The following is a 14727-nucleotide window of genomic DNA, read 5'->3' on the forward strand; positions in this document are numbered from 1 at the left end:
GTAACGGTCGAGTTTCTTTTTTAATTATCTGTTATATATACCTATTACGTATTATATACCCGAGTAAATACCCGATTTTTTTAAGTTACCTGGAGTGATTTGTAATTGTAACGTGTTTTTATAGGATTAATGTGACCGAATAAATGCCCTTACCCATATCATGGACTAACCTATAGGTTATGGTCCTTGCCCATATTTTTGTTTTTCATAGACTATGAATTAGTTATACTGGAATACACACGCTCCTCGGTTTTTTATGATGTTTAATAATATAAGTATTTTGTACTGTTTTGTACGTGTTTTCGTATTTTATTTTAAATCCATAAATTTGAAATACAAATGTGGGTAGTGCATAATTGATTTTCATCATATTTTCTCGGAAATGTTCGTATTTGTCATGCTACTTCAGTACTTACTTATTGTACTGAGACTGACTGAACTGGCAAGACACGTTTGTACGATGGAAAATACCTACTACGTAAGTACGTAAGCACTAAGTCCTACTTAACCAAGAATTTTTCGAAACTTATGTACTAAATACCATTTATTATCCGTTATGTATCCGGGCTAAATGTGCACAGTTGACTCTATTTTAGCAGAAGACAAATCCCAATACTTAAATCCTTTATTGCGTTATATCATAGAGAAATATATCTAGTAAGAATAGAGTGCTCACTCCATACATCAGTTTTTGTACCAAAACGACTATTATTTTCGCAGTCGACATCTAGCATCGAGTAGCGGAATTATCAGCACCGCTACTTGATACTAGAATTCTCTTGTACCTATCGCAACTCACGAAAATTGTATTGATAAAATAATTTACAAGTAATACATATTGATTGAAGAGCGCTGGTGGCCTAGCGGTAAGAGCGTGCGACTTGCAATCCGGAGGTCGCGGGTTCAAACCCCGGCTCGTACCAATGAGTTTTTCGGAACTTATGTACGAAATATCATTTGATATTTACCAGTCGCTTTTCGGTGAAGGAAAACATCGTGAGGAAACCTGCATACATCTGCGAAGAAATTCAAAGGTGTATGTGAAGTCCCCAATCCGCATTGGGCTAGCGTGGGGACTATAGCCCAAGCCCTCTCGCGCTTGAGAGGAGGCCTGTGCCCAGCAGTGGGACGTATATAGGCTGAGATGATGATGATGATGATGATGAATACATATTGAAAGCAACAGGAGTTGAAAATAAAGTTCCGACTAACCCGGTTATAATAATAGCTGACATGTTGAGCATTAAACTTATCGATGGTCGTTTCAAAATCGACTACAAAAATAGTACTCGTTTTGGTACTAAAACTGATGTATGTATGTATTTTTTAGGGTTCCGTACCCAAAGGGTAAAACCCTGTTACTAAGACTTCGCTGTCCGTCCGTCCGTCCGTCCGTCCGTCCGTCCGTCCGTCCGTCTGTCTGTCACCAGGCTGTATCTCACGAACCGTGATAGCTAGACAGTTGAAATTTTCACAGATGATGTATTTCTGTTGCCGCTATAACAACAAATACTAAAAACAGAATAAAAGACCAAAGTTAAGCAACGTCGGGAGTGGTCAGTACTTGGATGGGTGACCGTTTTTTTTTTGCTTTTTTTGGTTTTTTTTTGCATTATGGTACGGAACCCTTCGACTCGCACTTGCCCGGTTTTTTCTGTATGGTAATATGTGGGTACCTCTATAATTTCCCGTAACAAATTTTTTTTCACCACACCAGCTCGGAAAGGCTTACTTTGCACTTCAAAAATTGATAGCAACGTTGCATTTAATTCACATGTGAGGCAAAGTAATCAATTGCAAATTTTGAGTTGTTTTCTTATGTTTGCTGGCAGAATTGACTTTTAAATGATGATTTTGGATGAAAAATATTTAATAACATTCATTTGGATTTGATTTGGTTTGTATTTGTTTGATATTTCACATTTAATACCTAATGCTTCGGGTTGGTGTGGTGAAAAATTTTGTGTTTCACTCGGGGGCAAATTTTGTTTAACCCTCGTGCTTTGAAACCCTCGCAACGCTCAAGATTCAATTTTTCGAACCACTCGCTACGCTCGTATATCAATATTTCGCTTACTCGGGTATCAATATTAGCACGAGCGGTTAAACAACAACTTTACCCCCTTATAAAACAAATAACTATTAAGACTAGGACATCTAGATTAGGTTAGGTTAGGGTAGCAATGTACAAATTGAAGAACATTCCCAAAAAGCGGAAACGTTCTCGAGAATGTTCTCAGAACATTCCTGCAACATGGAAATTATTGTTTAAACAAGAGAATATACTTGAAATAAAGTTTAAATAGGCATAACTTAAAACTAAATGTTATTATGCATATATTATTGTCTATTACAGTTAGCTATTTTGTTGATGTGATAAGTTTACCAATAAGTTGCTTAAATTCTCACTGTATTTCAGAGAACATTTCGACTTTCGACAATTTTTTCCAAAATTTTTTTTTGTTCTATAGAATCTAGAGGCGTCTGTCTCCCGCCATGCCAAATCTCAGCGCGCTCGGACCAACTTGAAAAAAAAAAAAATCGGCCATTTTATTTTTTTAATGCAGTTTATTTTGTCTCGGGGCCCTCTATGACATTTGGTCGAGCACCCCCCACCTATCACGCATCGTTTAAAAGTTGCCATACAAAATAAAAGTGGCCAGTTTTCCCGCAATTGTAGCATTTTTCCAAAAAAATTTTTTTCATACGTATCTAGGGGACCCGTGACCAAAATTTCAGCGCGCTAGGACAAAATTAAAAAAGTAAAAAAAAGAGTCGGCCATATTGAAAAAAAATGGCGGCGTCAAAAACTGCCAGGGTCCGTCTATGACATTTGGTCGAGCACCCCCCACCTAAGTCTGACCGTTTGGCCGGGCCGTCATACATTTTTCTGACCGGAAGCGGACGACCAAAAGTCGGAATTTTCTGGGGGTAAGGACTACACCTAAACTATCGTAAATATTCATGGTATAAACTACGATAAATAAATAAATTCTCGTTCTCGAGAACATTCTCAGAAGTTACCGAGAATTTCTCATGTGGAAAGTTTCGCAACTTTGGAAAGTTCTCGTGCGTGCATTGCTAGGTTAGGGTAGAATAATAAAATTTTAACACAAATAGGTACTGAAGTCCACTTCTTTGTTTATTGACATATCGGCATTACTATGAAACAAACTCGTATCTTGTTCTGTCAATCAAAAGAAAATATGGGATGCATACAGGGCTACTGCCTTTCAACTTTCAGGTGCAGTGTGAGATACGAGATTTTCTCAATGTTGTGATGATATTTCACATAATAGCAATGCTACTAAGTGTAAATATAATTCTGTCAAGAGGATAGGGTAAGTAAAGTCAAAGCGATGAGCGGAAGATTAAGATTAATAAATCAGCCCTGTAAGTAATTAACTAACGCAATTAATTAATATACCTTCGTCCGATTCTTCCTGTCCCCAAGGTACAATGGTAAGGCCATTGATCTATTTAATTTCGACAAAAGATAGATACCTATGCTAAAAATCAGAACAAAATACTAGAGATGCACCGGATATTCGGGTACTTTCCGGTATCAGGCCTATCCGGCCATTATTTTAATATCCGGCCGGATACCGGATAGTCACCTACTAACCGACCAGATACCGGATAGTAACATTGCTAGATTTCGAAGTAAACAAATTGGATCTAAGAAACAGTCACGCTCTTAATCGTACCCGTTTGTTATTTTAAAACAATTTAAACATGCCACTCACTTTCACGCGCACTAATTTCGAACCCAGAACAGAAATGAGTCCGCGCGAACGTTCACCATGAAATAGCCGAAATAGATCAAATCCTTCACAATACGACCTGAACATCCAAAATGTAGGTATTGTTCCACCGGTATCCGGCCGCCGAATATTCGGGCGATAGTTAGGCCGAATATCCGGTATCCGGCCAAACAACTATCCGTTGCATCTCTACAAAATACGCATCACGATCCATTTAATGAATCACTGCTACTGGAAGGTTAATTACGTTCACACGGCGACTATTCGATTCGATATTTTCTCGCATTTCTTTCTATGTTTTTTTTTTCAATATTTTTTTTCTATGCGAGAAAATATCGAATCGAATAGTCGCCGTGTGAACGTAGCCTAAAAATCTTTTCTTCTCCATAATAGGTAGGTAGGTAGCCATTGCTAGATATCATAAAAAATCATTTGACTAAATCTTCAAATCGGAATTCTCATTCAAACTATACTCATACTCGTATATTTTATTGCATTTCATGTGTACAGAGGATCTTAGGGCTAGTAGACTAAACTTGAACATTTAGTTCTCATTTAAAAACTCTTGGATACAGCAATATGCTTTGCTAATTTTGACTTTTAACTATTGACTTCCATTGCCTGGATAAGGTTTATAATTCGATCATAAAGAAGTGTCTTCGCATCGATCGCCCACATGAAGTCTAAGTGGCTAAAGGCCCGATCACTAATCATAAATTTTCCTACAGGTCTGCCGAGTTCCATAAATAGCCTGTCCACGTCGTTTACATGCGCCATAGGATCAGAAGCTGAGTAGTGGAGGAACACCGGAGTTGTGATCTTGGATAGGTCATAAGCAGGCGCCCTGTAGCTGCCGTATAGTCTCCTATTTCTCAAAAGGCCGTGGTCGTAGCGCTTGAATGACTTATCTGCGATGCTTTGGCCGTAATGAGCAATTTGCCTCACGGAGGAACCCGCGGGAGTGTGGCCGAGCTTGACGGGAAGCATTGTCTGGAAATCAGATAAACACTATAGAGATAAAAGCCTAGTCCTTAAATTAGAGTAGATCAAAAACATTATACAATATTATAATATCACGGACTTTTATAATGTCATGTTTTTAAAACAATTGAATTGGAACATTTGTGTAACTGAGGATTTTTTTCTATTTATTATAGGTATTATTTCGATTGGCCAATTGGCCAATACACTCTAGATAGGGGTAGGTAAGTCTAGTGTATTAAATTGGTTGGTCTATTTAAGTATAGGTAGCTACTTAATTATATTTATCCACTTCTTGAACAGTCGCCATCAGATATATCTGAGCGTTTGAGGTGCTCAAAAGTATCTGAACTGAACAAGCACTCTAGCGCCTCACCTTGACAATAGAGGCGTGTTCAGATATTTGAGAGTGCATTGGCCATTCCGATATATCTAATGGCGACTGGATTATTATCACGATTGAATAAAAAGAAATTGAAGTATATACCGAATTATGTTGACCCTCATTCCAGCCTCCTACAAGGAACAAGATGTTGCTGCACATCTGTTGGAAAGCGGCCTCCTCCATACACAACGCTTGGCCGGCCCAAGTCATGATTGCATTGTTAGGCAAGAATTCGCCCATACCTATAAGACGAGCCAGACTCTGAAAAAGGTAAAATTGATAAGTTAGTTTTACGTGTGCTACCTACATCCTAATGTTACGAATGTTACGATAGAAGAACCTAACTTTAAAATCCCGCTATCAGTACGTGGCATGATGTGTGCGTGACCTCAACTGTCTCAAACAAATCAGTACCCCTAGGTCCCCCTAGTGTAAACATTCGATTTTAGCGTGACGTGACGTATGCGTTTGCGTTAAGTGTCAATAAGTAGGTATGGGATTTTGAGTTTCCAAAACGTCCCGCTTGGCGCGCTGTTCAAAATCCCATACAAAAATAGACAGAACGCAAATTAAATTTACACTATGGGTTCTAGTGCTGACACCTAATAGTTCTATTTATATAGTTAACTATAAACTTACGTCAAGTGGGCTTGTAAATTGAGCAAGAGCTTTTAACAGCAGATTGCCACTGTTCGCCAAGTACGCTACCGGAGCCATGGCGTGCATAGAAATGATTTTCTGGTTGTAATCCGGCCGGAGCGAAGCCATCACGAAGAACGCAGTAGTTCCTTGGGAGTGTCCGATATAGTGAAGCCTTTCCTGGCCAGTGCGTTGCAATGCAAAGTCGATCATAGTGGGCAAGTCAATGTTCCCTATTTCATCCCAAGAGAAGTCCCAGAAGTCGGTATTGAGCAGAGCGTCTGGGCGAAGACTGAGATGCTCCCGGGAATAGTAGTTGCCACGGGCATTTCCCATCCAAACGTCATAGCCAGCTTCAGCCAGTATATACCCTGTAGAAAAACCAAGTTAATGTCAAATCATGTGAACTCTTGACAATATTAAACATTTGAGAATAGTGCTATTTGTGATTCAGGATCAGCAGGATAGACGTAGGTAAAGTTGGACCAAGAAAAGTCTGCAACGATTTTCATAGCGCACGCAGTGCAAGTGTTATTTTAACACGATACCTACTTACACAATACAGTCATTCGACGAAACCGTCTAGACAAGGCGTGCGCGTGAAATCGTGCGGGGTGCGAGGGGTGGATCGCGCGCACCCGAGCTGCATACATCGCCATTGTTAGTAGCTCGGTACTAATTACTTTAACACTGTGCTACTTAAATGATAAACTTTCTTGACTCAAAAGGCCTTATTGAGTTTTCTGATTCAAGTTACCTACCCAATGCACAACCCGGTCCCATCAAAACCCAGTCAGCTGAAGAAGACAGCAGGCCGTGCATCAAGAAGATAACGGGTTTCTTGACGCTGGGGTCGTTGTTCTGATCGCGTCCGTGTGGGATGCGATGTATGGTGAGGATGTAACCATCGCTGGTTACAACATGGTGGATCTCCACGGGATACCGGTACTTCGTGATCAGCTCAGGCTAAAAAAAATACAGATGTTTAACCTTTTGACCGCCGAAGACTTACGCGCGCGGCTACAATCAAATACCTATTATATTATTAGAGATACAACGGATAACGGATAGTTGTTTGGCCGGATACCAGATACTGGGTATATATGACCGGATATACCGGGTGTGGCCTGGGCCCAGTTTTATAAAGTTACAAGTTACAAGTTTACCGGCGTTTACTGGCAACACTTGCTCCGTTTTTTTACAATTTGCGTTTTATAAAAGTACTGTGTTACAATTTTACAGGTTACAGGTACAAGTGCCTGTAGCTCAACCATAGACGAAAATATGGGAGTTTAATAGTTTTAAACTCATAATCGAACAAGCGTTTTATAAAAATATTGTAAATTACAAGTGTAGATTGGTACACTTGTAACAAAAACTGACATACGTCTTGAGTCCTCTAACAGCACAAGAGCAGCTACTTGTAGTGTCTCTGATTCGCTCTTTCGCTTGTAATTCTTAATTTTAATTAAAATTATTCATTTTCTGAGAGATTTTAAACTTTACTCTTTATTGTTAGGCACCAACGCCAAAGATTGCGCCAGGGCATGCATACTTTTCCATGCACTGAACTTATCAGTTTTTGTTAATGTACTCGTATCTGAAATATATAGGAAATAAAGTGACAATATGTTTGATATTGATTTTATTGATGATTCGTTTTATCGGAAAGGGATTGGTGCCGATATTTGTCGTTGATTTATTAGCATTCGTCTCTTTATTTAAGTATAGTGCATTCACATTATGGTAAAGTATATTTTAGATACACAGCGTACTTATCTTTGAGCCACTACCGAAACGATATATTTTTATGTAATGTGAAACAGTACTTATTTACTTATTAGGTAAATATTTCATTAAATCTAACTTAATCTGAATCTGAAAACGGCCCGAAAGGTATATCCTTGGCATCGAACACCGCTCTCAACCACTCGATTTTTCCTTCATTTCTGGCCATTTTTTCAATAATTAGTATTTAACAGCAAACAATAACACAACATTTAGTGGAGCGCAGAGTATCTATGTCAGACGTTTTTTTTTTAAATAGTGATATCCTTTACACCTGTAGATTTCACATGTAATCGAGATTGACCGTGGTTCTTTACAACTGTAATTATCTATGTGTATTTATAAAACACCTGTAGCCGTTCACAGTGCATTACAGGTGCCTGTAGCCTGTAGGTACTCTTGTAACCTGTAACTTTATAAAACTGGGCCCTGTAATATGAGCAAAAAATTTAACTGTAGGCTGTACTCCTCATACAAACCAACATTTGTTCAGCGACTTTTAAAAATAACTTGTGGTTTGATTTTTAATACACTTTAAAGTTTATTCTAAGACGCAATGTATTGCGAATTCTGTTATGTTTAAGGCGTGACAAGCAACGTCAATCACAATGATTATGGCGTGGCTATGGCGTCCATTGAAGATAATATTTATTTTGTATGAAAAATAGGGAGTCTAAATACTTCATAATTTTTAAAAGTTGTTGAACAAAAGTGTCACCGTTTGAGGAGTACAATCTATGTTTTAATTATTTGCTCATGTTACAGGCCACACCCGGTATAGAGTGGCAGAAAATAATACGATTCTACACTAAAGCATTTTAGGTTCCAAGTACGATTAATTTTTTTTTTGCGATAAGCAATTTAAATTTGGGTACTGGATTAAATGGATTTGTTATACAATTTTCATTATGATATTTGACTCCCCATTCCATAATAACGATACTTTGGCCTAAATTGTTATTTGAAAGTAGGTACCCTCAAAAAACACTGTAAAAATGTAGGTACACTTACTCATGTTTAAAAAAACACATGCATTTTACTTTCCTCGTATTCGAAATGAAAAGTAGAGTGTTTAACTCGGGTGAAAGGCATCATATCAGCCTCCGACTATTGGCGCTCTCACTGCCTTCGAGCGCCAAACTATATCGGCAGATACGAGTGCCTTTCATCCCTTGGTTAACAATCTGCTATTATTTAATCACTTACCACATCTAGTCTAGCATCTTCATAAATATTATCCGAGATCCTTCCGATAAACCGCTCATCATTAATGAGCTGTTCTATATCGGCTGCGTGGGGCGAGGCCTTGGCCACCAAGACGGCGCCAGCGCACAGCAGGAGTCCTAACCACATGGTGGCAAGCGAAGGAAATCATGGACACCTGAGTAATACGTCGACGTTTTTATGCGGAAACTTAACTGATATAAGGATTTGCTGAGATAAGTGTTAAGGGTAGGTAAATCAATGATTTATGGACACGTAATTGGCGTGATGACAGTAACAAAGAATCATGGAAATAATGGTTTCAACGAAACATATATGTAAATACGATTCTAAAAAATGGCCCAATCTCAGTATAAACATTAGGATTATTAATATATTCAATAAAATAAAACTGCAAAATTCTACAATCGGCCATTTTGACTGGAACGCGAATCAGAAGCGAGCTAAGGATTGACGTCATCAATGCATGACATATTTCTTAGAGCAACATAGACAACCTCATTGACTGTAATCCATTACGACCTCACCAAAGAGTTTGGAGGTTCAAGAAAAATATTTTTTCGCCACTAAATATTTATTACGTCCAAAAAATATTATTACACGATATAAAGTAAATATTTATTTGTTATTATACATATAAATAAAATGCTGAATAATACGATATTTCACAAAAAATCTTTTTTTATTATTTGGCTGAACTATCATTGCCATGTTGGCTGTCGTAACTAGAAAAAAATAAAAATTGAAAAGTAAAACCGGCGCTCGGTGATTTTCACTCAAAATTTACATCTTAAATTGCTACCGTGTGAGAGTCTTTGTGTAAAATGACTTATTGTGAACAATTTTTGTAATGTATTTATCATCCCTAATCGTAATATATGGTGCTGAATTAACAATATCATTCGTATTCAAGGGGAATTCGTAACTGTAAGTATGTAAACAATGTCTACCACCCTACCACCAACTAATTTATGACGTCACAAATGGCGTGCGGGGCGTTTTCGCGCGAGGTTTAAACTAGCTATAATAAAATGCAATTATTTATGTTAAATCTTATGATTATAGCTAAAATATTGTGTTTTTCGGAACCAATACAAGTGTACCGACAATATTAAAAGGGATTTCAAAATTTGTCATCAGGCCAATTGTTATGATTAGGTACTAATCAAAATAACTAATAAATTATAATTTTATTTTTGTGTTTATTTCCTAATAAGTATACGAGTAGGTATAGGTGTAGGTATATATTTATTTACTGTAATTTCATTGTAGTTTATATTGAAGTAAGTTTACACAAATTTGCAACACGGACCTCTTTTTGAACAATATTATCTGATTCTGCTATACAAAGGTTGCCTGGAAGAGATTGCTGATTAGCGATAAGAGCGCCTTTCTCTACCGCTGTCCTTAATCGACTGATGTTTTTTTTTTCAGAAAAGTAATTCTAAATTCTATATTTCAATCTAGAATATCCATTTATCTGAGGTAAATGTATATACTCGTACTTACCTTCCCGGTGGTCAGTAGTAGGTAGTAGACATGAGGACGTTGGTTATTGGGAAGGATTTTAGACTGACATGAAGTCGATAGTGCAATTAAATCTCTTCGATGACTACGTATAGTTATATTTTGGTAAAATTCACTTAGCTACCGGTAAACTGGGGTTAATTTCAACAATAACCCCAGTTTACGGTATCCACTGAGCATAGGCAGAGAGAATGAAACTGTATTTCTCTGGTGATAGTATTCGTCAGTTATCTTTTTGGATCGAAATAGTTGTTGATAACTAGGTAGATTCCCAGAATATATAATAGTACTAGCGTACAGAAAGATACGAAGTCATCTTTCTATATGGTACAAAACCGAAGTTTGTCAGCGATTCAGGGACGAATCATCAAGGAAGTAGGAATCATTAGGTAAGGTACTTTCCCTTAAGGTACACCTGTTTTTACAAAGGATTATAAAAGATAATAAGTGGTTTTTTTATCAAAATACTCACATGGGTATCAATCAGCAAATTAACTGATAGCAATTGATAGTTGAACAGATTTAAATATAATTAAAGTATAAGAAGAATCAGGAACTATGAAGGGTCCGACCACGATACGATAATAAGATTTAATTGCATGATTCATCATATCATTTTTTTACTCGTAAAATGGTTTAATAAGATGCAAAACAATCAAACGCTTCAGTTTTTTTTTCTATGATTGGAAAATTGAAATATGAAATGAACTATTTTGAGATACATCGGTATCGGTACCCTCTTGGGTCGTCACATTCGCTTCTCGTGAAGTTCTTGAATTAGTCCTATTCTGATTTCGTCACCCATTCTACATTCGTCACAATCGTCGGTGGCTTTCAATGTAGAATGCGTGACGAAAGCAGAATAGGACGACCCAAGACGATACCCATCCATCCATAAATCCTGACACTGAGTGAATAATTCTCCCTGTAGAGACCTACGCTTTTAAAGCAGGGGGAAAGTGCAGTGCAAGTGAATGAAGTTCAGTAAAGTTATCATAATGGTAACTTAGCAACTCCAGTATAAAATAATAACATAGCTTTATACAAGTAAGATCTTTTATTTTTAAATAAACAAAGTTAAATGTAGAATTAAAGCGTTATTACATACATTTTTCCACGGGAAATCGAAAATAAATAAAGAAAGCTAATGTGACTGCAAAAATTAATTGTATCGGAACTAATTTCATTTATTTAGTTTAGCACCTATGCAAAAGATTAATCTAAGTATTAGTTTTACAAAGACCTGTTACGTCCTGTTCGAAAATTATGCGTTAGTGTGTAAAGGTAGGCGTGGCTCACTCCGCGAATTCTACGCTTTGCTACAGGTAGGTAAAAGTACATCCGTTCCACCCCAATTTTGGGTAAAGCCATAAGCCGCGTGTGGCGCTGTCCCCACCTAGCGGCCATATCTGTGCTGATCGTAACAGACGCGTTTTGTTAGAGTGAGTCTTCTGTACATAGTACTATTATTTATTCTATGGTAAAGGCTAACAGTAGTTTATTACATGATCAGAAGCAAGTACCATTTTTAAAAGACAGTATACAGTAAAATTAAACATTAACCAAAGTAATATGTCTGTTCCTAGATTTGATGATACGATTGTAGCTTTGCCATATAAAATCTATTGTTTTATTTTTATTTTATTAAAACTTTTCTTTCAAGTTTTAAGGCATAATGTATTATTGTAATATGTGAATAAAATAATTATAGCCTATAGTCAGTTCATTTAAAATAATGTAAACAAATAAAACCACATAAGTCATATTATCTCTTTTTGCCCCACCTTGATGAACACATTTAAGAGCCAGTGCTTGCTATGCGCTACTAGCCAGAAAATGCGTAAGCGAAAAGCAACTAGGGACCGAGGGCCCGCCTGGCGGGATGCTGAAGGCTCCTCTTCACGTTGGGCCAACTCCAACGCCAACGAGAGACGCAGCCATGCGGTAGAATGAGATAGCAATATCACTTGCTCCCTTTAACGCATAAATGCGTCCCTCGTTGGTGTTGGTGTTGGCCCAACGTGAAGAGGAGCCTTGACATTAGAAAATAGTTTATTAAGACGAAGGTGGACAACTACGCGAAAACGCCTTTCCATACAAACAGTCCTAATTTCCTTTCTGGATATTGAAAATATTTTGACACAATTTAATGTATATTAATCACAGCTGCTCTGATATTTACACAGCCCCTGTGATATTTTTATAATTTTTTGGGTTCCGCAAAGGGTAAAACGGGAGCCTATTACTAAGACTTCGCTGTCCGTCCGTCCGTCTGTCCGTCTGTCTGTCATCAGGCTGTATCTCACGAACCGTGATAGCTAGACAGTTGAAATTTTCACAGATGATGTATTTCTGTTGCCGCTATAACAACCAATACTAAAAACAGAATAAAATAAAGATTTAAGTGGGGCTCCCATTAGCAAACGTGATTTTTGACCAAAGTTAAGCAACGTCGGGCGTGGTCAGTACTTGGATGGGTGACCGTTTTCTTTTTGCATTTTTTTCGTTTTTTTTTGCATTATGGTACGGAACCCTTCGTGCGCGAGTCCGACTCGCACTTGCCCGGTTTTTAATTATTATAAGTTAATGCTCTCCGCATTTAAAGAGTCATATGGAACTTGTTTTATGCTCCTAATTCTAATAATGATCAAGAAATCTAAAAAAGTCGAACGAAGGGGCATAGCTATGGTTAATGTACATTGAATTATGTAAAAATATTTTCTATAAAACTATAAGGACTATTTTGTATGGAGAAGCAACCATCTTAGGGGCTGTCCATAAATTACGTCATCGATTTTTGACCCCCCCCCCCCCTAAAATCATCAAAAAATTATGCTTTCAATGACCCCGTTTCCTCCTTCGTCATGCTACCATCATCCGATGTCCAGACCCCCCCCCCCTTATTTGAAATGACGTAATTTATGAATAGCCCCTTAAGCGTAATTTTGATTGTTTACATTCTTTTAAAATACACCTAAACTAACAGACTGCAAAGAAATGGCCTAATCTGCTACAAATCATCATCAGAATCAAGGGCTGCCCTCCTCCTGTCAAATTTAACAGTGCTAGTTGATTTCCCCATCTGCTGGTTGACTGACTCTAGGAGTTGGATGAGTTCTTGCTCGGAAATCTTGGTGCGCACTTGTCCCATTTGAGCCATTCTGCAGATCATATTTTCCACCATGGCACCTTTCTCTGGTCTGCTTAGTTTTATTGTGTTCACTGAAATTAGGTAATAAAAAATAATTATAGTACAGTACAAGTCAGCAGTATGGAATCCAAGCAGATCCACCATTGAACCAAGTTAAATTCCAACTTTAAATAGAGGTAGACCAAGATAAGTTTGCACCAATTTTGATAGCCCAGACTATGCAAGTGTTATTTTAAACGTCAAACTTTCATGAAATTATGACGTAAATAAACACTTGGTCAGTCTGTGCTGTCAAAATCGTTGCAGAGTTATCTTGGTCTGCCTTAACAGTTTTCATGGAGTGAATGGCGTTGTACTTCGTAATTTAGGTATTTAATACGTATTTTATTAAGAAATTTAAACAAAGAAATTTCTTGTTAAAATAAAACTTGACTCACATCTGGCCCGGGCATCTTGACTAAGGGCTTGTGCAAGAATCGTGTGTTTTGCTTCTTCCATAGCTTGCATTCTCTCTTCCTGCTGCTTAGCCTGGTTCGGATCGCCTGTTCCCTGGAAGAATCAGTCATTTTATCCATTAAAAAGAAACAAAAAGAACCGATCTCGGTAGATATCGGTATGTTGTTACTATGAATAGTTAACCTCAATAAAAGTAAAAAGCACGATACATACCCCATGTTGAGCTTGTAACTGAGCTAATCGCTGTTGTCTGATTTGTTCCAATTCTGGATCTGCCATTTTGTCAAAGAAATTTGCGGCCTTTCACTGTTTAAATCTAAAAAATATATTTTATTTTTGATAGCAGTTTCAACTCGCTCGACGGCAAAACAGGTGGTGTTGCTAGTTGATTAAATTAAAACGTTAAAGTCGTTAAACTAGAAAAACTGCTAGGAACAGGAAAGGAACACAAATGAAATTGATGATTGGAAGAGATCCCTCAAAGGGATAAGTTCGCCTTTGTACTTCTTGCTAATTGTATGTTATTTTTAATATGTCTTTTTGTACAATAAAGAGTTTACTACTACTACTACTACTACTAAATGTGTTGAAACAACCAACTTTTTACCAATATATAAATTAATTATTATAATTATCTTACAAAAAGAAAATATTCGTAGTTATACACCAAGTATTAAATAAAATTTTAAAAAAAGGTCCTCGAGTTAAAATAAACGAAATAAACACTAAGCTGACAACACCAAAGAACTGTCACATTGTCTTTGGCACACTTTGGCACTTGGCCTTGGCCATAGAAGTAGCATCCTATAGAA

The 14727-nt window shown here is 37.4% G+C and overlaps 3 protein-coding genes across 3 annotated transcripts in view; all 3 read right to left on the reverse strand.

The window, feature by feature from the left end:
- The window catches only part of LOC134668991 (multifunctional methyltransferase subunit TRM112-like protein), a 246289-nt gene that overhangs the window by 119114 nt on the left and 112448 nt on the right, over window positions 1–14727 (reverse strand). The gene's annotated exons all lie outside the window — the stretch shown is intronic.
- Window positions 4365–8947, reverse strand: LOC134668538 (lipase 3-like). The gene is made up of 5 exons (XM_063525986.1): window positions 8764–8947; window positions 6531–6735; window positions 5770–6140; window positions 5233–5391; window positions 4365–4754 (listed from the first exon to the last, which is right to left on the reverse strand). Exons 1-5 carry the CDS (start codon window positions 8908–8910, stop codon window positions 4365–4367), a joined length of 1272 nt encoding a protein of 423 aa, XP_063382056.1. The 5' UTR covers window positions 8911–8947.
- On the reverse strand, window positions 13276–14292 carry LOC134668990 (programmed cell death protein 5). Its single transcript, XM_063526506.1, has 3 exons — window positions 14129–14292; window positions 13897–14008; window positions 13276–13530 (listed from the first exon to the last, which is right to left on the reverse strand). The coding sequence occupies exons 1-3, from the start codon at window positions 14192–14194 to the stop codon at window positions 13319–13321; spliced, it is 390 nt and encodes a 129-aa protein (XP_063382576.1). The 5' UTR covers window positions 14195–14292; the 3' UTR covers window positions 13276–13318.

Source organism: Cydia fagiglandana, chromosome 11 (genome assembly GCF_963556715.1).
Source record: "Cydia fagiglandana chromosome 11, ilCydFagi1.1, whole genome shotgun sequence".
Taxonomy (NCBI): Eukaryota; Metazoa; Arthropoda; class Insecta; order Lepidoptera; family Tortricidae; genus Cydia; species Cydia fagiglandana.